The sequence below is a fragment of the Dermochelys coriacea genome, chromosome 1 (assembly GCF_009764565.3).
Source record: "Dermochelys coriacea isolate rDerCor1 chromosome 1, rDerCor1.pri.v4, whole genome shotgun sequence".
NCBI lineage: Eukaryota > Metazoa > Chordata > Testudines > Dermochelyidae > Dermochelys > Dermochelys coriacea.
The window spans coordinates 313710389-313735360 of record NC_050068.2 but is presented as its reverse complement, the minus strand read 5'-3'; the positions used below and the strand labels follow the sequence as shown (position 1 = coordinate 313735360).

Below are 24972 nucleotides of genomic sequence, written 5' to 3'. Positions count from 1 at the left end.
CCAATGTGATATATGCCATCATGTGCCAGCAATGCCCCTCTGCCATGTACATTGGTCAAACTGGACAGTCTCTACGTAAAAGAATGAATGGACACAAATCAGACGTCAAGAATTATAACATTCAAAAACCAGTCGGAGAACACTTCAATCTCTCCGGTCACTCGATTAGACCTCAGGGTGGCTATCCTTCAACAAAAAACTTCAAAAACAGACTCCAACGAGAGACTGCTGAATTGGAATTAATTTGCAAACTGGATACAATTAACTTAGGCTTGAATAGAGACTGGGAATGGATGAGTCATTACACAAAGTAAAACTATTTCCCCATGGTATTTCTCCCCCCCACCCCACCCCCCACTGTTCCTCAGATATTCTTGTTAACTGCTGGAATTAGCCTACCTTGCTTGTCACCATGAAAGGTTTTCCTCCTTCCCCCCCTGCTGCTGGTGATGGCTTATCTTAAGTGATCACTCTCCTTACAGTGTGTATGATAAACCCATTGTTTCATGTTCTCTGTGTATATAAATCTCCCCACTGTATTTTCCACCAAATGCATCTGATGAAGTGAGCAGTAGTTCACGAAAGCTTATGCTCTAATAAATTTGTTAGTCTAAGGTGCCACAAGTACTCTTTTTCTTTTTGCGAATACAGACTAACACGGCTGCTACTCTGAAAACAGATCAGCTATTATGTCTACAAAAAACAAAGGGACTCAAATTGCAACAAACGAATAGCAGTTGTATCTGAAAACAAATTCCAATCAGAATATATTGGCCACAGACTGTGTCCGAGTTTGGCATAGCATCCTATGTCCACTTTCGTCCAGCTATGTAGATATTGCAGACCCTGGTTCATAGTTGTAGGGAAAATTCCAAGCCCACAACCTCACACCCTTTGAAAAACCCATTTATTCAGTCTTTTGGCAGGTTATGAGATATTCACCCATTCATAAGTATTCTTACTGTAGATGAGCTCTCTCAGCCTCTCACTTCCAGGACTATAAAAGCTGGTTTTCATTTTCACAAATAGCAGTGAAGAGTCAAAGCAAGAATAAAAAATGTGTTGCTTTTTTTGCAACCTGCAAAAATGAGATTGTTAGTTTCACTTATGGTGCTAAAATCCCTTGAAGTTATTTCTCTTCTGGTGTTGGGGTAGATAATACTGCTGCTGTAGAAACTTTTGCTATTTGAAATAAAAGTACAAAGAAAAACATTACCTTTTCTTCAGGTTATATTAGAGCTTGATTCTGCTCACTGAAGTCAATGGCCAGTTGTCTTCTATGGGAGCAAGCCTGAGCCTTTACTCCCCCCCTTCTTTAAATGTTGCTTTAAAACTGGTTTTGCCTATTTTATATCTAGATAAACAGATATCTACAGCTATAGATATCTGGGTTTCTGATTTCTTATTCACACCCATCAGAAATATGGACGCTCTTGAATGATCACATGCAATTTAAGCAAATACATTTTTAAACATTTCCAATACCAGTCATAAGATAGTATGGAAAAGCTGATAAAAGACCATCTACTGAAACAATGAGAGAGAGTAATTGACACAAGCTTTGACCTCACTTTTGTTGTTAGCCATGAGTAGGGGAGCTAATGACTTCATGTAGGTATTGAACACACTAGCATTCAGCTATTAAAGATTTCTGCAAAAGAAGATGTGCATTTTCACTAAACCCCAGAAACTTGTGGGTCTAAACATGCCCCCCTTTCTGACTTTTAATAGATCACAACCAAATTTCATATCCTCCATCAAAACACAATATGTTTTAGTATATTGGACACAGTGCTGCTTGAAGCTTTCAAAGCAAAGTATTATAAATTATTAAATGTTTTTCTATTACCTACATCAAAGAACATTGCCATGTTGGACTGCAGAATCAGCTAATGTAGCTGTCTGCTGGGGTATTGTGCAGGAATTTGTGGGAATGATAAGCCACAAGATTTTTGGTTTTACAAGAAGATAAACACTTACTTTGAAAAACAAGCCTATGAACTTCAATCTTTAGTTTGTAAGTTTACCCACCTAAACTTGAACAACCGCAAATGTAAATTACAATAGCAAATGGTCGGAGTTAGCGAAGATGGATACAAGCAGCTGATTTTTAGCCAAGTGGTTGTAACTTAAATGACCATAAGACAATTTCTAAAGGTATCCTGCCCTGGTAGCAGTGAAAGCAGGAGAATAGCTGCTAACCTGAACTGTCATTTGCCTGCCCTCCTTCCAATATTCAAATTCTAAGCATCCTCACTGTTCAAGATCTGAACAGCCTCCTTAAACTGAAGGCTTTCAGTGTAGGGTGACCGTATTTCTTTATGCTGAATATAGGACACCTGGTAAAATTACTTGTATTCAAATGAGTTCAACAGCAATCAGAACTATGCAGTACAAATGTTCAAGTTATCACGTTGACTGAGCCCCTGTTAAAAAGAAATACTGTGGAGTTGGATTCTTTTTATTTACCTTATCTTTAAGGCTCACACAGGGAGGGGTTACATACACCCCCCCCCCCATGCTTGGGGAGAGGTGACATTCCTGTACACATCACTCACATGAGGGGTGACTGACCTGACCCTCCCTGCCCTGCGCTGTCTGCCCTCCATGCCTTTTTGGGCCCCCAAGGACAGACCCACCTCTCCTGGTACCACGTCTTCCTGAGGCAACACGTGTGTGTGTTGGGGGGGGTGACACGCAGGGTCACATGCTCCCCCTCCCTAGATTTCTGCCAGGGTTCATACCAAAATATGGCCAGCAGCAGCCTTTCCACACTGTGTGGGAGGGAAGGGAGCTGCTTCCAGCTGTGGGGGGGGGGAGGGGGGAGGGAAGGGATGACCTGGCCCATGCTTTTGCAGGACAATTAGCCTGTTTTTAAGAAAAAAGTTAGGACACCTGCAGGATGGCTTAAATACTGGACTGTCCCTTTAAAAATGGTACATCTGGTCACCCTATTTCAAGGGCCCATGCAGTTCAAGATCATTTCATAGGGTAACACCGAGCCTTGCCATAACAGCTTCGGTCTTCCTGCAGGTCTGACCCTGTTTGACCTAAAAAATAGGTACATGTGTAATCTTGCCAGGAAATGGATTTGGTCCTGTCAAGGCTGAATCCCCACTCTGGCACTTCCAGTGCAGACGGTCAGGGCCCGCAAGGATTTTAAAAATTAATACTGGCCACTCCAGGCTTGTATTACACTCCCAAGGTTACAGCTTCTCTGACCTTGGCTTGGTAAGTGCTGCCACCACCCAAATGCAAAAAAACCCGCCTTTAACCCAGGAAGGAGCACTTGGGAATTCCTCCCTGTGGGGTACCCTCAAGCCCTTTCACCCCCCTCCAGAGAAGAGCAGAGAAAGAAAACAAAGGAAGTTAGCTGTTGCCACCAGCTAATTAAACATATGCATAAACCTCTTATGACACCAAAAATCCAATTCTGTTCTTAAAAAAAGGTAAATTTTATAAACAAAAAGGAAGAAAATACATCTTGATTTTAAAGGAGCAATTCCAAAAATTAAGCACCCAAAATAGCTCTCTTTTGGGATTCAGCTTAAAGGTTACAAGCAAACAAAAGCATTTGGGGTTAGCAGAGGGGATCCACAAGCCAAAATAAAGAAACCTAATCATGTCTATGTAAACATTCTCGGTCCCAATGATTCCTTCTTGGTACGGAAGATAATTTTTCATACACGGTTCAAACTTTACATAGCATTCCTGCAGCCAGAGAGAACAGAAAACAAAAGGTTTTTCCCAATTTTAAGAAGTTTTAGTTCTCCTATTGGCTCTTTTGGTCAAGTGCCCACTCTTTTTTTGGTACCTATGCAGGGAGGCTTCTTAATCCTTTACAGCTAAAGCAAGCAGAGAACAGCTACCAAGAGGGATTTTACACCTAACTGGCTGTCTGTCCATAAAAGGGAGCTACCCCCCACTTCATTTATCACAGGTCAATTTCCTCACATCTGAAGGGCTGTACTTAGAACCTGTAGAAAAATGAAAAATTGTATATTTTTTAAACAGAAGTTAAGGCAAACTTCTGCCCAGTAATATAATCCATCCCGTCCCAGAGCAATTTGGCCTCTATTGTGAGAGCAAACCACCACAGCTGCTGTTAAGCACTGATCTTAGCTTGCATACCCTGCCAGCAAATCAATTCTCAATCCAGTTCTTTCTATCTAGGATTTAGAACATCTGGGTTCAGTTCTTGACTTTGCTGTGGACTTCTTGTCTGACTGTGGGAGAGTCATCTAATCTGTGTCACAATTCCTCATTCGGATAATAATCCTTCATTTCTCCCATTTTTTTTTGATCTCTGTAAGTCACCATCCTGCTACCTCTGTGGGCATACTCTGCCTACATGCAATCTTATTGACTTCATGTTGCCCCAAATCTTCACCATTCAATGACGTCTAGAGAAAAGCCTTTAGGATAAGGGACCAGTTGTCTCAGAAAATGGTGCCTGGCTGAAGTCTATTCGGAGTCCCTGCTGCCAGTTCCCCAATTTGGAACAAGGACTTTGGAATTTAACTTTATATATTTATGAAGCGTGCACTGGAGACTATCCATACATATGTATTAAGAATTTATTGGCTTCTTTTGCCTATTGCTATGCAGATTCTATGATCTGCAAATTTTAGAAACAAAAAGGAGTTATTGAGAGCAGTTGAGGGCAAAGAATGGCCATGCAAAGGCAGGATTGCCCTTAATAATGCTTCTGTTATTTTCTAGTGAGTCTAAGGAAAAATATGGGATTACTACAAAACTGTTGTGAAAAAACTATGTCATAAGTGATGATTGAGGGATGAGACAAATGCCTCTATTTCCTGAGAAACAAAGTTATGTCAAAGCAAGTGCAGACATTGATCTATGCTTTTTCATTTTTACAGTGTTACAGTTGACTGTATAAATGGGAAAATAAAATAGTTTAAAAAGCTAAGTAGTTCTGAGCTGGGTGCTTATGGTCTCAAAACTGAATAAGCTTGAACTTCAGGACTATGTTCTGCCACCCTTAACTGGAGCAATAGTTTACTCCCATTGATCTCAATGCTGTTGGTCTAAAATGTGCAGTGCTTAGGTACTTCTCAGAGTGGTAGAATGTGCCCCTTAGTCAGTCATTCCGCTTGTCTCCTGTGTCTTGTTCATTTTTGGAGTCACAAGTTTACAACGGTGTCTGCTATTATTTTCTAAATACGCATTTAGTATCACTTCCACCAACATCCACTTCTACTTTCTTAGAAATTTGTTTACAGTGAGAATTCCACCTTGTGAATTATCTACAAGAGTAAGAGTATTTACCATTCTAATACACAATAAGATTAACCTCCAAAATAACATAGGCATTATACTACCATTTTATCAGAGTTGTGCTTCAATAACAAGGGCAAAAAGGAAAGCAAAAGCTATTGATTCCAAGTACTGTTATCTTCTAAATCTACAATACTCAAAGTATCTCACAAACATGCATTGCCAGCTTGATATCATGTTTCCCACAGCTGTTATACATAGTACCTTTAAACTGGCCAAGACTGGCACTGAAAAATTTGTTTAGGACATGATTTTTAATAAAAAAATCAAACTAAACAATGCATGGTCTGTAAACGCAGGTCTAACTGTATCCTATGTTTGAAAGCACGCAGATTATTAGCTGTTAAGTGAAAGACAAAATGAGAAAGTAATCACCACTTACATAGCGCTGTTCAAACATTAACCAGCTATAATCTTCACAACTAGATCTGGTTGGAAATTCTCCAACACAGTTTCTTCAGAAAGTGCCAATTCATTGAACCCAAAATGTTTGTGAACAATTTGGGCTGAACAATCCCTGAGAAGATCCCTGCCTGGTTCCCTGCCATTTCCCCTGGCAGGCTTCTGGACAGCCCAGGCTTCTAGAGTCCTTGGCTCCAGGGCAGCCTTGTCATGTGGGCTGCCCTAGGCCAGGGGATCCATGGACCCCTGCCTATAGTTGAGGCTTACAGGGTTTCTGGGCTCCCTGATGCTGATTTGGGAGTCTGATAGATTCTCAGGCTTGCTGGCTGCTTAGACTGGCTTCCAGACTCCCTAGACTGGGGAGTCAGCTGGCCCCTGTTGGTAGTGCTGGAATCCCTGGAGCTGCTGAGTGAAATTGACATGATTCTTTTCAGTGTCACTCCTGCCCACCTCTCAGGAACAGTGAGTGGTTCAGCTTCTGCCAGATATTATGGGGAGTATATTTTGTTTCAGAAACCCCATGTGTGCGTGTTTCTGAAGTGAACTTTTTTGGAATCTCCATTTTTCAGGAAATTTCAGATTTGCAAAAAATTACTGAAACCAAAAAGTCAAAGTTTCCTGTGAAACAAAAACCTGTCTGGGTAGTTAAGTATTATCCCCATTTTACAGATGGGGAAACTGAGAAAGAGAGAGTACGTGGGTGGCTGGAGGCATCTCTTCTCTCTCTTCAAGGGAGCACAGGGACTGCTTCTTCTCATACTCCCATGGAGGCACATAATGCACCAAGAATGAATTATGATTTCTGCAGTACAAACTGTGTGCATCTGTATAGGTTTATCAGTGCAACCCTACATAAAGCCTTCTTGTATAGCAACTTCATTGATCATTTTTAATAACACTGGTTTTAAAATCAGATGATGATTAGAAGAGGGGAAGTGTTCATTTATTAGATGGTGGGTTTAGTGCTCTTTATTTAGAAATGAAATATTCTGAACATAATATGTATTGTTTGTTTATTATACATTAATATTATGAAAGGAGAGAGAGATCAGTTGTAATGTTTTAGCAAATTTTAGTCTCCAGCTGAACTGTGGTTTGTTTCCAGGGCCCTGGTTCTGCAGACACTTAGAGTTGTTTAACTTCAAACACCCAAGCAGCCCTATGGACATTAATTTACTACTCATGGGAGTACAGTCAAGCACATGTACAAATGATTGCGGGATAGGGGACTAGATTTGAAAATGTGTGAACACATTTACTGCTAGAACTGGGTAAAATTTATTGCCTGAGATTTTTTGTTGACAAAAATATGTATCCAGTGACACCAAAATCTTTTGCACATTTGACTTGGTTTTGCTGAATTGTTTGTTTTGGGGAAAAAGACGAATTCCAAACAGCCAGAATAGTTTTGTTTCAGCATATTTAAAATGTAACCTTTCAATTTTTCAAATTCAAATAGTCTTTTCATTTTTAGATTTCCTACAATGTATATAGTATACATATATATACACCCTAAAACATGTTCAAACTCCAATTAAAAAGATCCCAAACTATTTTAACATTTTGAGTCACAGAAAATCGATAACTTGTTTTTGATTTGACCTGAAACAGTTTTTTCCAGAATTGCCAGCAAACCCTAATCTGTTATGCACCCAGCCGTATTTACAGCCAACTATAGTATGTCAAGAGGCGTCACAGTTTTGTTCTAAGAAAACCATTACCAAGCTAAATTGTAAGTCATATTTGTCATAGTATGTTGTAAATTTAATTAAAATAGAACTCTCTCTAGAGAAATGAGAATTTCTGTGCAGGAAGAATTCTTGGGTAAAGAGAGTGCTTAAACATAAGGATATACAAGTAATCAGCCTGTGTCATGAAAGAAACATGATTTGTATGCCTTGTATAAAGGTCTCCTCCTGAGTATGGCAGGCAGTAATTGTAACTGTTCAGCTTTTCTTCACAAATGCTATTAATAAATACAAGATGGGAAGATAAGTCATTGGTTTAGACATTTTAGGTAGCAGCTACATAACTCACAATAGTTAGCGAATGGGAGAGGAAGACCCAGATCCACAAAGGTATTTAGGCTTCAGTTGAAATCAATGGAAGAGAGGTGCCTAAATAGCTTTATGGATCTGGGCTTGTAAGTGACCAAGTTGCTCACATGCCCATAAGAGCTATAATTCACTGACCATACTGAGAGTTCTCACAGATTGTAGTTTGTCATTTCTTTATTAAGTTACCAGTCCTGCACTGAGAACCTTTAGGGTGGTTCCATTGACTTCACTGGGGCTCTGCTTGGACCCTCCTGTGCAGTTCTCATTGCAGGATTGAGGTGTAAATATGCATGCCTGAAGTGACTCCTTGTGCTGGTTAGATAATTTGCTCCTTTGGCTTTTTCCTCAATAGCAGAGACCAGTTTAGAATCTGATCTTAAAGAGGGTGAGCACCTGAAACTCAATTTCAGGGTCTAGTTTCTGTCTGGCGACTGTTGGTTAGGAAAAACCAAGAGACATGTGCATTTTAATAATTGTAGTTTGAATTCTTGTCTAGGCCACATGCAGGTGAGTACACATTCTTTTAGCTTTCTGAGCATGTGCTTATCTAAAGCAAAGGAAATCAAATAAGTAAACTTCCATTTTACAGCAATAGGACTTGGACACTCAGTGCAGACTGCCTTACATGAAATCACCCCAGGAGTCTGGCAATTCGTCCATTACGAGATTGACATTTTCAGATTTTCATAATTAAAGGATACTAAAAAACAAAACATAACACAAAAATACTACACTGATCTAATGTTGTTTTGGACTTAAATCAATGAAGTGTGGATATTTGCATTTTAGGATCAAATCTGCAATACCTACACACAATTGGGTGTCACCTTAATGTTATTCTGTTATACTTTTTCCACTGAATGCATCCAATGAAGTGAGCTGTAGCTCACGAAAGCTTATGCTCAAATAAATTTGAGAGTCTAAGGTGCCACAAGTACTCCTTTTCTTTTTGCGGATACAGACTAACATGGCTGTTGCTCTGAAACCTGACTTCAGGAACTGGAGGTTTGATCGTTAATTGTAAATTGATATGCTGTTACTTTGTCACAACAATATAAGTAATAAATAGATATGGATATACACAAAATGTTTTATATATCAGAAGATGCTTCCAGAAATTATAAATGTAACAATAAGGTTGAAGTGTATTTTGTTTTGTTCCTAATAGATCTTCAGTGTAGAGATGTTAAGTTGCACTGTGAAGTCATGATTAAATTTAATGCTATAATGATGGAAAGGTGTTTTTGCTACACCATTTGGACTCTAGGAAAATAACTTTTCAGCTACTGTAGTTTTTCATTCTTTGATATCCATTCCATGTAGATGGCAATATGCAGTATATAATATAAAGGCATTGTAATATTTGAGGTTGCATTTCATGTAGAGAGAATTTTCCCCCCCTAAAGAGCCACTGCATGAGTAGAAAGGGTTCAAAATTATACTCAAGAAATGTATGAGGTAACAAATTATTATTGGGTCATTTTTCATTCCCATACCTGGATGACTTTGGGTTCTGTTGAGAGCTTAATATTCTTTTTCAAGTCTTTACTTTTTTTAAACCAGAGAACTATTACTTAAATGACAGAAATGTACAGTACATCTGTTAACTTTTTTTAGCATTTGTTGTCAGGTGTACAAAACTGTTAACTCAGAAATAGCTTAGAATGAGGGATTATTTTCTGATTGTATGTTAGAATAGGTTAGCTTATTTTTAGAAATATGCCAAACATTTTCATAGCACCTTGTCATTTATATCACCATTGGATCATCATAAATACCTGGTAGATATTAGGATCACCTAATATTTGTTCTCACTTGTTATTGACAAAATAGCAGTCTTTTGTGGAGAACCTGGTTATTAATACAGCTATGAGAGAAAAAATTGTTGCCAGCAAAAATGGTAACATCCCACTGGAAACAAATAGAATAAATTGTAAATTACTACATCTTTACCCTCTGTGCCAAAGCTCCAAGCTTGTATTGGTGGGTCCCATGCTTCCAGATAGATTCAGTGGCCTCAGAAGCTCACTTAGGCCCTCAATATGACCCCCTTTTTCTCAGTATAGCAGCAAAGGTGACAGCTTATTGAGGTACTTTCATCACAGGCCAGTATGGGAGGTGGGAAGGTGGAATACCCCCCAGTCTCTATTGCTCCTTAGAGCTCAGTAGGTGCAGTTTGGCCTCCTGCCTGGACCAAAGTCTGCTTCCCCTCTCAAGGGGATCTCTGTAAATCATGGGGGGAAAGGAGGGAACCAAGGCTCACCCTCTACTCCAGGTTCCAGCCCAGGGACCCTAATGGTAGCAGCTGTTAGCAGTTTTCCCTTTACCACTGACACTGCTTTGATTCCCTGGGCCAGTTTCCCCATGGTCCCCTTTTCCTAGCTTCAGGCTTACCTCAGGATTCAGCCATGCTTCTCCTCCTTTCACCTGAGCTTCCCCTGAGGGAATGGGAAAGGAGAGCTTTTAAGCAGTGTGAGTGAGACCTTGATTGTTTCCACCTGTCTCCATTAGCCTAATGGCCTTAACTGGTTAATTGATGTCAGGTGTCTTGATTAGCCTGGAGTAGCCTTTCTTTGGCTATCCAGGGAACAGGGACCTGCTCATTCTGAAGCTTCTACTACTCTCTTATATCCTTCTGGTCTGAGTCTGTTACACTTCTATACAAACATTGTTTTTGCAGTAAAATGGCAGGTGTTTTCACTTGCAAAAATGTGTTTTTGTTTTCATGTGAAATAAAGAAAAGTTGAAGGTAAAACATGGTGTTGTCATAAAGAAGTTCATGACCAGTGGTGAAAAAGGTGACATTTTTGTCTTTGACCAAATCCAGTGATTTTCATAAGATTTTCATAAGAACTTTAAAAAAAACATCATATTTATTTATGACAATTGATAGTTTCATACTGTTTCACACTGCGTTAGCTGCTAGTGACTTGCTTAAAATCCTGACTCTGCGCTGTGATCCTCCTGAGTGGAGAACAATTGAGGTCAATGGGATTGTGCATAGTACAGTGGTATGTGGTTCAAATATAAATCTATATTTGAGCAAAAACACCAGATCATAACCTATTTTTAAGGTTTAAAAGTTATTCTTTTAAACTCCCTAACATGAGAAAACCTTAGCTGTCACTGTTGGGATCCTGCACCTCTTTTCAGATTCCATTACTCCTGGACTGTACCACTTTCACAGTGAAGTACTTCAGAAGATCTAGGACTGGATTGAAGGCTATTAGGGAGCTAGTTCTTAAGGAGAAAGTAATTATTGTAAATAATATTTTAAATCCCCCAACAGAACCCTAAGGGCTGAGGTACAATGAGGTAAATCCTGAGGTACAATGATTTGGTGCTCTTCCTGACTGAGTGTGCCATAAGACAGACTCTCAGTGAGTTTCTTGCCTGGTATTCTCAAAACATGTATAACCATGATATCGTAAAATTCCACCTGCACTGCAGAGAGTTTCCAAAACGACAGGATTTATTCCATCGGATAACACTGAATTTAAGGATCCTTTCCTGCAGCACCGTTAAAATGTAATGGTTCTAATTATCTCCAATTCCTGCTTCTGTCGGGGAAAAAAACCATAAATATTGCCTCTAAGTTTGTGTTTATTCAGCGATTAATAATTTAGACTTTCCATTGGCAACCCAGGCGGTTAAATGATTAAGACAACTTAATTAAAATGCTGTAATAGCAATTGGAAAAATTCAGTGTATGGTTCCCATGAAAGGACTACAAGTTTGCTATCTCATTCCTCTAACCATAATATTTACTGTTAATCATTGTCCAGCTTACCCACCCCTGGAAAAGAAGTTCTGAATGTAGGATAACTGTCAACCCACAGGTATTTTTGTAGGCTAAATGCAATCCTGTGACAAAATGATGAGCCAGATTCTCAACAGGTATAAATCATTGCTATGCTGATTTACCCCAGTTGAGGATCTGGCCTGATATGTTTTTAAGTTTTGGATACAGTGAATGATAAACACATACATAACTGCCCGGTGTCATCACGTTTAAGCTTTTCGTTGCATGTAATCATTGCTGATTTTTGGTTAGATGAGTTAGACACTCCCTCTGGACATGATAGTTTTTTTGGCTGAACTGTCTCCTCCAATCAAACTGGTATCTTGTTTTCCTTGTCTGTTTTGCCATGGATTTATTAAGTTAAATATTAATAAACAGTTCAGAGTTTCACCTCAATTAATTAGTTTTGCTTTTTTGTGTGTGTGTGCATGCAGGTGGCGTTTGCATCGCTCAGTCGCTAAAAATCCCCCGTGAACCGAGACTGGGAGAATTTGACAAGATCATCAAGCGCTTATTGGAAACTCCTAATGCTCGAGCAGTGATTATGTTTGCAAATGAGGATGATATTAGGTGCTTATTTTCTTAATTTTTTATGTTGAAGAAGTTACCTCTTTGCAGAAAGTCCCTTTCTGGGATCCCGTGTCTGATATCCTAACAGATTTCAGATTTCAATCCAATATAAAGTTACCATTATACTGTATGCTATGGCACTGCTCCACAGAGACCCCAAACTTCCTAAGAATGAAGATGGTGTATATTGTAACTTGAGGATGGAAAGAGATGAAGCAAATAAGAATGATAGACAGAATAATATGTTTAAGGGTAAGGATGAGGCAAATTAATATTTACCGTACTGTAGCTTGAGTGCTGAACTCTGTCTTTTGAGAAATATGCTTTAGACTGTCAGAACAATTGACTAATTGGTTAAAGACAGGCTATTTATGTATAACCAGAACCTATGCTGCAGGGGGACTCTAGTCAGTAACATTTCTTGGTAAATGCGTTATATCTAATTAGTCGTTTGTTTATTTGCAGGCGAATATTAGAAGCAGCCAAAAAAACTAATCAAACTGGACATTTTCTTTGGATTGGCTCAGATAGTTGGGGGTCAAAAATTTCACCCGTTTACCAACAGGAAGAGATTGCAGAAGGAGCAGTCACCATTCTGCCCAAAAGAGCTTCGATCGATGGTAAGAACGTATAGTAATGACACAAAAGACACACTTTAAGACTTATATTTAATTGATGAGAATCTCCTATTTACTTCACGTAGTATTGAATGCAATGCAGACCTCCATGGGAATTGAGGGCAGTTGGCACCTTGCAAGATTGGGCCTTTACTGTATATTGATGTTGAATTGGCGGGTTTATTGACCACCTGCATTGCATTTTTTTCAGCTATAGTATTTCACAGCACCATTATCGATTAGTTTTTATCAAATAATTGCTATAGCAGTTTCAAGAACATCTTTCTAAAACAGATATTAATAGCAAATGTAGTTATTTTTATTTCCCAAATACCACTTTATTCTTTAAAAAAATCTGTACACAGGTAGTTTATATTTCTATGCAATGGAGATATGCATTGCATTCTTGTTATGCAATCCAAACAAATCCACCAAAAACTTGTAAATGTATTCTTCTGCATCCTGTGTCATATTTGTATTTTTTTCTTTTTTGTTTAATTTTAGGATTTGATAGATATTTTCGGAGCCGTACCCTGGCTAATAATCGAAGAAATGTGTGGTTTGCAGAATTTTGGGAGGAGAATTTTGGATGCAAGTTAGGATCACATGGAAAAAGAAACAGCAATATTAAGAAATGCACAGGTAACACACTAGAATAAAATACTTTCTTCAAACTCTTTGTAATCCATTACAAGGCAGACTGGTAAGGAACTTACTTGGTCCCTTGAGTGGTTGCTTAAGACAAATTTCACTGTATTCTTATACCAATCTCATTCCCCCTTGAAATATAAATTCTGATACCTTCTTGTCTATACTGGAGAGTGCAAACTCTTATTAGGGTGTTGCTTTACTCACATGTTTGTTAGACATCCTTATAGCATGTCTCACTTTAAGAGAGTACCATATCTTTTACCCTGTGGAACTTACAAGATTTGAAGACTGCGCCAACAGCGATTGCTACACCTGCAAAGAAAATATGATGAGTTTCAACAAAGGCAAAATGAAGTCTGTTGGGGAGAAAAAGGGGGTATTTAATTTATCCACATCCTAAAGATGGTTCAGGTTTGGGTAAATATTTGGACTGAAGTTCAGACTGGGTCTTATTTTTCACTGAATTACTGTTTCAAACTATATGCAAATGAATACAAAACTGATCTTCTTTTCACTCTTGACACATGTAAGCGATGAGTGAGATTACTTGTCATCTTCACTCTGGGTCAGATCCTGAAGTCCTTAATCAGTTTATATACTGTGTTTAAGGACTGAATAAGAACTGAATAAAGAGCTCCCTGTGGGAAGGAAATAGTCATTTTCTGATATACTCTTTTGAACACTGAACAAAAAGCTTGATACATCTAGTGCATGGTTCTAATTTTAACCAGGGACTATTAGCTCAGGTGTCCCAGCTCATCACATTTATGAATTTGAAGCACCACGAGTTGGTCTCTGAGATGCACACGATACAAGCTATACATTATACATTTATTATAAATATATCTTTATAAATTCAAATCAACACTTTCAATTGCAGATGGAAACAAATTGGGAGCCAGTGCAGTTTATGGAGCACACTTGTAATGTGCTCCATGTGTAAATTATTGCTATGGAACCTCACATTGGGCATTCTAATAAAAAAAAGTTAGAGTCTCTTTGCTAAGCAAAAGGTGGAATGAAGTATTCTTGGACACCAATATTGTCTGCACATCGTGAAACAGACAAAGTTCTAACAGGGCCCCTAGGCTATGGACGTTTAGTTATAACTCCTGGTTATACATATGAAGGGGCAGAAATCTCCTCTTTGGCCAGATACTGGGAATGCTGAATGACCAGTCCATCTGGATCTGATGAATCACAGAACAGCTTCCTGGTGGCACTGCAGCATACACTATTTCATTCTCTCATTATGGCCTCCCATGCACAATGCAAAAAAAGTATGACAGACTAGAATCTTGTGTTACGCCCCATAAGAGAGCCCTTGAGGCAATGAATCATAGCACATTATTATTCATAGATTCATAGATACTAAGGTCAGAAGGGACCATTCTGATCATCTAGTCCGACCTCCTGCACAGCGCAGGCCACAGAATCTCACCCACCCACTCCTACAAAAAACCTCACCTATGTCTGAAAAACCTCACCTATTCTCTTGCCGGCCTCGCTCTGGGGGGGAGGTGGATCGTCGTCATGGACCAACACGTCATAAGCTGCCATGAGAACCTTGGCGTAAACTTTCACCATGTCGAGAAGCTCCTCCTCTTTGGAATGGGTTTATTTCCTTCCTCAGGTCGGTGATCTCCTCCCCCAGCATCTGGGCCATTTCCTTAAAGTCCTGCTGCAGCATGGCCTCCTGCCTTCAGCTTGCTCTCCAGCGCCTGCTCCGCCTCCTGGCCAGCACCTCGGCCTCCAGCTGCTTCACGTTCTCCTAGTGGCGGCGCTCCTGGTCCTTCAGCAGCTCCTCTGTCTGCAGCCGCTTCTCCTCCACCGCCTTCCGCTGCTGCTCCAGCATCTCCACCTCCTGCCTCTGGGTGGCAGAGACTAAATAATAGAGTGCCTGAAGCATGACTTCATCTCGGCCTTTTCAGGTCCAGAGATGTGTTAACAATACCTCATGGTCAAGTTTGTTCTGATACAAGGGTGGTAACGTTAAAGCAGTAAAAGCAGCTAATGTCCTAAACCAAGGACATTGATTTTAGAATCAGAATATCAAAGGAAAATGTATGAATACAACTTTTGCAAAACTTAAATTTTGAAAATCTTAGGATAGCTTTCACCTAGATCCCTTGTCCCTCCCTCCCTCAGCCCCAAGTTAGGATTTCAGTTTCTTCCCTTTGGAACTATTGCGTCTGCAATTACATGTTCACATTGGTCTCACCTTCTATAGAAACTTTTTCCCTCTTGTTTTTCTGCTAGTTGTCCCTTTAAATCTGAGACAAGCAAATGCAGCTGCAGTTTGCCATATTGCAAATGTAGGCGATACGTACGTGATCTCTGTCTACTATCCACCAAAGGGACTAGCCCAATCTCTGTGCCATGCCAATGCCAAAGGGATGGGCCAAGTAAATCTGAGGGCTCCAGATATAGCCAGTGGTACCTCCACAGAACCCTCTCAATAATCTTCCTCAACAAAGAAATTTACAGGCAGGGTGTTAAGTGTCAAGTTTATCAGCCTCAGAAGATGGTTTTGTTATCAGGCCTTTGCTCATTCTCTGTTTTAAGAGATGTGGGTGCTTTGTTCTTCTGAGGGGAAGCATCTATATTCTCCACCAATAATGAAATAAATGTTCCCACACTATTTTAACAACCCAAGTGGGGTGTGGCCCTGTTATCAGCTCACAGCCTGAAGTACCTAGAGATAGAGACGCCGACTTTCTAATGTGCCAGGGGGTGCTTGACCCTGCTCTGCCCCAGACCCCGTCCCCACTCCATCCCTTTCCTCAAGACCTCACCCCTGCCCTGCCTCTTCCCGCCACTGCTGCATGCCTGCCATGCCTCTTCCTGCCCCATTCTGCCCCTTACCCAAGCATGTCCCACCCTCTCTCCTCCTCCTCTGAGCTGATCTGTGGCAGGCAGGATGTGCTGGGAGGGAGAGGCACTGATTGCTGGGGCCAGCAGTGGGTGCTCAGCACCTGCCGTTTTTTTCCCCTCGGTGCTCCAGCCCCAGAGCACCCATGAAGTCGGCACCTATGCCTCTAGAGTGAGTAAAATTGGATGAAATTCAAATAAGGCTTCAGATTTTTATTACATCGGTCTGCTACCAAGGCCTCTGCCAATCTAATCCAAATAGTTTGACCCATGAAGTTAATAGAAACCACTTCAGAGTGAAAAAAGCTCAACTGTAATCCAGAAAAAGACAAACTGGATTCACCAGGTTTCTACCACTGGAACAGTTCTCCTGATCAGGATTTTCCCTACATCACAATAGTGGTATATAGAGCTGGGCGAAGTATTTCAGACAAATAGTTTGTTCACCAAAAAATGCAGTTTTGGCTGACTCCAAAGTAATCACAAATTTGACACATATTGACTACATAGTTCCAGCCAGATTATTTAGGGAGTTGTATTTCCTCTAAGCTGTGCGATAGGGTGGCTGCCCAGAGGTGATGCAAGTGCGCACTCTTGATTAGCTGAGCCATGCACATCCAGCAGTGTGTGTTCAGGTGCCCCTACCCCCTGCTGCTTTGCAGCCACATTGCTCCTCCAGCTGCTCCTGGGACCCTCCTGCTGGCTGTGCAGAGAGGCGGGAGGGGGATGCTGATATTAGGGTGTCCCCTTCCCCCTGCTCCTGTACTCCATCTCCGCAGAGCAGGGGAGAGGGGACAGCCTGGCTCAGGACTTGGAGCAGGAGAAAGCTGCTGTGGTCTGAGGTCTGAACCAGCTTTCTGGGTGAGTGAGTGCGTTAAAGAGACAGCGCCTGGTCTCTGAGACTTCCCCAGCAGCCAGCACACACTCACTCTCTCTCTCCTCCTCCTCCCCTGGCCATGGTTCCCATCTCTGCAGAGTGGGGGAGGGGAGACAGAGCTCAGGATGGAGCCGGAGCCAGAGCCGGAGAGCTTTCAGTGAGTGCTTTAAAGAGACAGCACACAGCGTCTCTCAAAAACTTCCCCAGTAACCAGTACACTCTCACTCACACACACACTCACTCACCTCCCAAAACATTCTTGTATTATTATAGTTGTTACTTCAATGCCCCTCTGCCATGTACATTGACCAAACCAGACAGTCTCTACACAAAAGAATAAATGGACACAAATCAGATGTCAAGAATTATAACATTCAAAAACCAATCGGAGAACACTTCAACCTCCCTGGACACTCAATAACAGACTTAAAAGTGGCAATTCTTCAACAAAAAATCTTCAAAAACAGACTCCAACAAGAAACTGCAGAACTGGATTAATTTGCAAACTGGACACTGTCAAATTAGGCCTGAATAAAGACTGGGAGTGGATGAGTCACTACAAGAACTAAAAAATTTCCCCCTATGGTTACTCATACCTTCTTGTCAACTGTTTGAAATGAGCCACCCTAATTACCACTGCAAAAGTGATTTTTGTCCTTTGATAATACCCCACTTTAATTGAATTGTCTTAACCCCCCACTTGGTGAGGCAACTCCCATCTTCTCATGTACTGTTATATATATCTTCCTACTGTATTTTCCACTTCATGCATCTGATGAAGTGGGCGTTAGCTTATGCCCAAATAAATTTTTTAGTCTCTAAGGTGCCACTAGTACTCCTCATTGTTTTTGTTTTTGCATATATTCTCTGTAATTTTATTCTTTCAAAGTGTGTTATTTTAGTTTTTTGACTAGTCTATGCATTTCATAATTTTTATTTCTCTTACACTTAAATTTAATTCTTTGAGTAGTGAGTTCTAAAATGCCTAACCTGTCCTAGCTGGAGTAATTATCCCTATGGTAACTTTTAAAATATATATTATATTTATATTATTATATAATATCTATTAAATATATAATTATATTATATATTTTATATATTTTTTGTTTCTACTGGTGGTGCACATCCGCACATACCTCATAAAATGTAGCCCCCTGGTTAGGATACTCACCTGGGATGTGGGAGACATAGGTTTGAATCCCTGCTCCAATGACTGTTTAATTGTTAATACAAAATGGAACAACTGCACCAGGAAAGATTGAGAACCCTGCTCTAGAATAGCTAATAGCCTGATGGTTTGGGCATCTCCTTCCCCCTGAAAAGGGGAACACCTGGTTTAGATCCCTGCTCTAGAGTGGAGATTTGGAGCTGCGTGTCTCATTTCCTACGTGAGCATCCTAACTACTGTGCTACGGGTTATAAGAAGGTGAAGGAGGCTCCTCCTTCACCACCTGTTCCCCTATTTTGTGAATATAGACCTTCATTAAATGCCTGGGAACAAAATGTTTTGGGTCACACCATGTTTTGCTTGGCCTAAAATTAATTTTTAAAAACTTTTTTTCAAGTTGCTGAAAATTCAAAAAAATTGGATTTGACTTGAAACAAATTATTGTAGATTTTTTTTAGAACTGTCAGCAAACTGAAAAATCAGATGTTCATTCAGGTCTAGAGAGAGAATATTTTAAAAGACTATATACCGCTCAGAGTGCTTCCTGCCTCCCTCAGGCCTCTAACAATATTAATTATTCTTATTAATTATAGTTATGGTTCACTAGATCATACTCTGTTTAATGAAAATTGCATTTTTAAAAAGCAGCCTTTGTTTTCAAGCGTTTGTTTTGTACTTCACTATTTATACATGTTTGTTATTGCTTTCTTACCTTTTAAACATTTTAGGCTTCTGAGCTGAGTGAAATTAGTGGAGTTTTCCTTTCAAGTTTTCCTAATAATATACTGCCCTTTTTTGGCCAATTCACATTCAGCAATCATTCACCTAGATCAGGGATGGGCAACCTTTCGCATGCTGCTTCCCGCAGCCCCCATTGGCCTGGATCAGCGAACAGGTAAACAAACCGGCCCTGCCCTCCAGGGGGCTTACCCTGGAGGGCCTTATGCCAAAGGTTGCCGATCCCTGACCTAAATACTGCAAAAAATATTTATTTTTTCTTGCTGTTAACTTTAGCAGGACTCTGAGTGTTTGTATGTATGAATCAAGTGATAGTGACTAGAATGGTATATTGAAGAATATGAGGTTGTTCTTGTGCAAGTCTTCCTGGAATAAAAAGTTATCAAATCAGACCATTAACTTAGCATGGATGAAACAATAATTACAAAGTTATCTGTAAATCCTTTCATTGAAAGAAGGAAAAATCATGAATAAAGGTTCTTTCTGTTGCTGTAATTTAATGTGCAGGAGTGGTGCAATTCACAGTTTTGACCCACACATGAAGGTTATCTGGAGACCATTTTGCATATTCATTAAGGTAGCAGAGCTTTTCCTTCCCAGCAAGTCAATATTTTGGAAGGGATGATCCTATCAGAGAAGCTTGGCAGCTGTTTCTCCACATAGGAGTCTTAATTTGTGAGGGTGGAATGAGGAAAAGCTCCTCTATCATTATCAATACTAATGCAGAAAAGACAGAAAAGTGATCAATTAATATTTCTGTTTTGTATTTGGGAAAAAACAGATGATATGGTCACATTATATGATAACATTATTTCCATTTCACTAGTTTCTCAAGACAATATTAAACAGCAGCTACTAAAATTAGCACTTTTAAAGAAGCAAGACTGGATAACTTGCATTGAAGAGTTGTAAAAGAGCTGGCTGAGGAATTGTCTGGACCATTAATGTTGATTTTTAAGAAGTATTGGAACACTGGGGTTGTTCCAGAAGACAGGAAAAAATCAAATGTTGTGCCAATATTTAAAAAGTATAAATGGGATGGCCTGGAAAATTTTAGGCCTGTCTGTCTGAAACTGATCTTGGGCAAGATAATGGAGAAGGTGATATGGGAATCAATTAATAAAGAATAAAAGGAGGATAATATAATGAATACCAGTCAACATAGGTTTATGGAAAATAGATTCTGTCAAACTAACTTGACATCTTTTTTTTTGCTGAGATTACTAGTTTGGTTGATAAAGGTAATAATGTTGTCATAATATACTTAAATTTAAGTAAGGCATTTGACTTGGTACCATATTATATTTTGATTAAAAACCTGGAAAGATATAAAGTTAACATGGCACACGTTAAATGGAATAAAAACTGGCTAATGGACTGGTCCTAAAATGTAATTGTAAATGGGGAATCCTCATCTAGTGAGATCCAGTAGGGACTAGTTCTTGGCCCTACACTATTTAACATTTTTATCAATTACCTGGTAGAAAAATAAAATCATCACTGAAAGTTCGCAGATGACATAAAAATTGGGGAGTGGTAAATAATAAAGAAGACAGGTCACTGAAACAGAGCGATCTGGATTGCTTGGTAAACTGGGTGCAAGCAAACAATATGCATTTCAATATGGCTAAATGTAAATGTATACATCTAGAAACACATAATATAGGTTGTACTTACAGGATGGTAGACTCCATCCTGGGAAGCAATCACTCTGAATGTTGTGGTATATAATCAGCTGAACGTAAGCTTCCAGTGCAATGCTGAGGCCAAAAGGGCTAATGCAATCCTTGGATGGAGAAACAGGGGGATCTCAAGGAGTGGAGAGGTTATTTTACCTCTGTGTTTGGCACTGGTGTGACTGATGTTAGAATATTATGTCCAGTTCTGGTGTCCACAATTCAAGAAGGATGTTGATAAATTGGAAAGGGTTCAGAGAAGAGCCACGAGAATGATAAAAGGATTAGAGAACCTACCTTCTGGAGAGAGACTCAATGAGCTCATAGATTATATGGCCAGAAAGGACCATTGTGATCATCTAGTCTCACCTTTGGTGTAGCACACATCACAGAACTTCCCAACGTAGGTACTTGTAGACTGCAATAAAGTTACCTCTTACCCTTTTCTTTTTTATGCTAAACAGATTGAATGCTAAACAGATGTTAATAAAATTAACAGGGGACCCGTTACATGGATTAAAAATTGGCTAAATGATAGATCTCAAAACGTAACTTTAAACAGGTTATCTTTTTTAGGGTAGAGAGGCTTTGAGACCCTCCTCTCACCCACATCCTTCAGGAGGAAAGCTTTGTGCCTCCCCAGAACAGTAGCAGAAAGTGGCAGAGGTAATGGGACTCTTGCCCCACTTTTGAATACTACAATCTGAAGCTTTTCCAACCGAAATATCTGGAAGGCTACAAGTTTATGGAGAAGTTCCAGGTAACTGAAGACTTAGGATAACTTGGGAGCAATGTGAATTGTGAGGTGTCTGATGTTGGCAATTTAATGGTAAGTGTCAAGAAATTTGATATTTTGCTTAAAACTTCGGCTCCTGGAGTCATGTTATTACTTGAAAATCTCAGCTTTCATTTAAAAAAAAAGTTTCTAACTGCCATGGTGGCTGCTATTGAAAACATGAATTTAAAGGACCCAAACCCAGAAGGCAATAAACAGATCCAAATTTTATTATTTTTAATCTTACCATTTTTAATCCAATCTCATGATTTTGGGGGACCTGTCTCATGATTTTTGAATGCTCAGGGTTGGTTGCCCTGGAGTCACTAATGAGGAAGATGTGAAGTGCAACAGCAGAGGATACTACCATTAAAGGTTGAAAGGGCTGAGGTAAGGGATTGGGGTTAACTGAAATTGATGTTTAGACTTGATTGAGTTTTAGGGATGGACAGAAGTTTGTCAAAGTTATTACTTTAACTGAAACCATTAGTACATATATCCAGCAATTTAATGCAGGCTAACGTAAAGGGCAGTGTATTATGTTTCAAAGGATCAAATTGTAAAGCCAAATTCATACATGACATAAGAGGTTGCAACTCCATTGAGATTCAAGGTCTGAATTTGCCCCATAATGTCCCTTCCAGGCCTGCATTTAACATAGTACTTTAAGTCTTTTTGAATAGGGAAATCTGGTTCTCTAATACATATCTCAACAGCAATGTTAATTAAAAGGGTTCTTTCATGCATAACTTTTACTGTTAGAGAAGAAATATCTTTCTGTTTCTGGTTAGCATTTTGTTTAACTATTCTGCAAACCTAATCAGCCTTTAAATACCTATAATGACTGACTGCACTGCTAAAAATAGAGATGGGAGAAAAGATTCCAGAAGCATATAGAGACCTGTGCAAATTAGGCAAATTTGAATTTGCTCTATCAAACTGGGTTATTTGTTTCACTGAAAATTCACAGTGCAGTATAACAGATTTTAAATCTATTTATTGCATATTAGTGAAATTTAGACCTGCATTAGTTAAATTCTCCTTGCTTTTAACTAAGTTCTATTTGAATGCAATTGCAAGCTGAAAATATTAATGGAAAAGAAACAGATTTACTCATTGGTATCACAGTCCTGAGCCATGATCTGAGAAATTTGTAGGACACATTAGAAAGTTCACTAACAGAATGTAAAAACGGACATTTTTCAGAGTAATACAGAAAGAGTGGTCCTATCTACAAAGAACTTACAAGCTGAATGTCAGACATGATACCCAAGAGGATGACACCTTTGTGTGCTTTGAAGTAATACTAAATTATAGTCGTCATAGCTATCACTGTATCACAATAAGCAGGATTTGGGGGGCCATTTGGGATATTTGTTGAATTCATCTGAACTGCCCGCTACTCTAGTTTTGATATTATCTCAGACTTTTTAAAAAAATAGATGTTAGACAGAGGCACTTATAATGCAGAGGTCCTATGCTGTCTAATGTAACACTAAATCAAATGACTAATGTAAAATATGTCCTTAAGTAATTTGTAGAGCTGGAGAGCATTTAACTTTGCCTTTTCTACAACAGATCATGTCCCAGGTGGCCCTGCCAACCCTTCTGATAATCTAATTAGAGCCTAATTTGTTTACTGCATTATATTTTGGGTCATAAATTCACCAGGTTGGCAGATGTTGTCTGGCTCCCAACTTCAGAAGCCTGGGCAGTAAACTCCAGATGAAAAGTTGATGTCCAACTGTGAAGGCTGACATTTAAGAATGTGGCATTCTGTCAAAATAAAAAAAAGATTGTAATGTGGACTCTCTGTGCCCCATTTCAGATCAGAATGTTTGTTTAGCTGGTTTTCTCTCATGATGGTGGGGAGTTAAACAGCAGAATTCAGACATATAGGTTTTCATTATCTTTCTTCTATAAAAGCCTTAATAGAACAGAATGCGTTGAAATATACCATATTAAATTAGAACATACTTGTTCCACAGTAAATGCATATTTGACACAAGTCAGTGACGAACAGTACACCATCAAACCTCTGAGTGGCTCTGAGTGGCAAATTCTGAGCATGAATGTGCAAACCTTACCCATGTTGAGTAGTATTTAATACTGGGGACAGCTAGTGTGAGTTAAGTACAACATGATGCCCTGAGAAATGTTGAACATTTACAGCTCTCGTGGACCTCACCTCTCAGTATTCAGCCCACACTTTACTGGCCTCCTTTTTGGCACTATCGTGCATGGGGCTAGTTGGAAAAAGGTTGCTTAGCTTTGGTCCAATATGTATGCATTGGTTTCAGAGTAGCAGCCATGTTAGTCTGTATTCGCAAAAAGAAAAGGAATACTTTTGGCACCTTAGAGACTAACAGATTTATTTGAGCGTAAGCTTCCGTGAGCTACAGCTCACTTCATCAGATACAAAGCTTATGCTCAAATAAATTTGTTAGTCTCTAAGGTGCCACAAGTACTCCGTTTCTTTTTATATATTCATTGTAAGACACAGTATTCAAGCCTCAGAAAGAGTTACAAATAACATTTCAAAAAGTTGCTTATTTTAATATGTTAAAACAAAACAAAGGGTTGCTGTTTGTTTTTGTGTTATTTGTATTCAGGACCAAGAATTCAAGCCTGTTTGTCAGTAAACGTATCATTTTTAGATTTGTAATATCCCCTCTGTTATGAGCCATGCCCCATTACACAAGCATTTGGAAAACAGCTGATCTTACCCATTTAAAACTGATATTCTTACTGACAAATTGTGGCTTGAATACTTGGAACATGTGTGTATACAGTACTTCATAAAGACAGGAATGCTTAATTCCAGCTGTACTCTTCAGAGATGGTCTGCAAGACTGGTGAAAGCTGGGCCAGTTGTTACTTTAAGCACAGCACTGAGCAAAGGCTGTAAGTGTAACATCTCAGGCATAGCCCTGGGAAGCATTGTAATTCAGACACATCTCACAATGCCTCCCTTTCTCACTCCTTGTTCCTGGGGGTAAGTAGTAAATTGCTTCCAGTATGCCCTCACTTCCAGTATGCTCTCAGCTACTCTGACAAGGTGCTAATAGGAGGGAAGGAGCCCCTGGCCCAGACCATTCCCAACCCATCCTCACATACTTTCTACCGACCCCTCTGGAATAACTATAATTTACTCCTTTGTGCCTGGACCCAACGTCCAGATAGTCCACACAAGGTATGTCTGAATTGCAATAAAACACCTGAGGCTGGCCTGTGTCAGATGACTCAGACACATGGGGCTCAGGCTGTGGGGCTATTGCAGTGTAGACATTGGGGCCCGGGATCCCAGATCACGGGCTCCAGCCTGAGCCTGGACATCTATGCTGCAATTTTATAGCCCCACAACCTGGGCCCTGTGAGACTGAATCAGCTGACATGGGCCAGCCACAGGTGTGTTATTGCAGTGTAGGCCTACTGTTACCCCAGAATTTGACATTCCTGCATGTACTCCA

The 24972-nt window shown here is 39.7% G+C and overlaps 1 protein-coding gene across 2 annotated transcripts in view; it reads left to right on the top strand.

Moving 5' to 3' along the window:
• GRM8 (glutamate metabotropic receptor 8) overlaps nt 1-24972 on the top strand; it is a 481798-nt gene that overhangs the window by 224191 nt on the left and 232635 nt on the right. For both annotated transcript variants that reach the window (XM_038385376.2, XM_043495863.1), the window contains exons 4-6: nt 11994-12129; nt 12595-12749; nt 13251-13388. In XM_038385376.2, coding sequence (XP_038241304.1) covers nt 11994-12129; nt 12595-12749; nt 13251-13388 — 429 coding nt within the window. The remainder of the gene's footprint in view (nt 1-11993; nt 12130-12594; nt 12750-13250; nt 13389-24972) is intronic.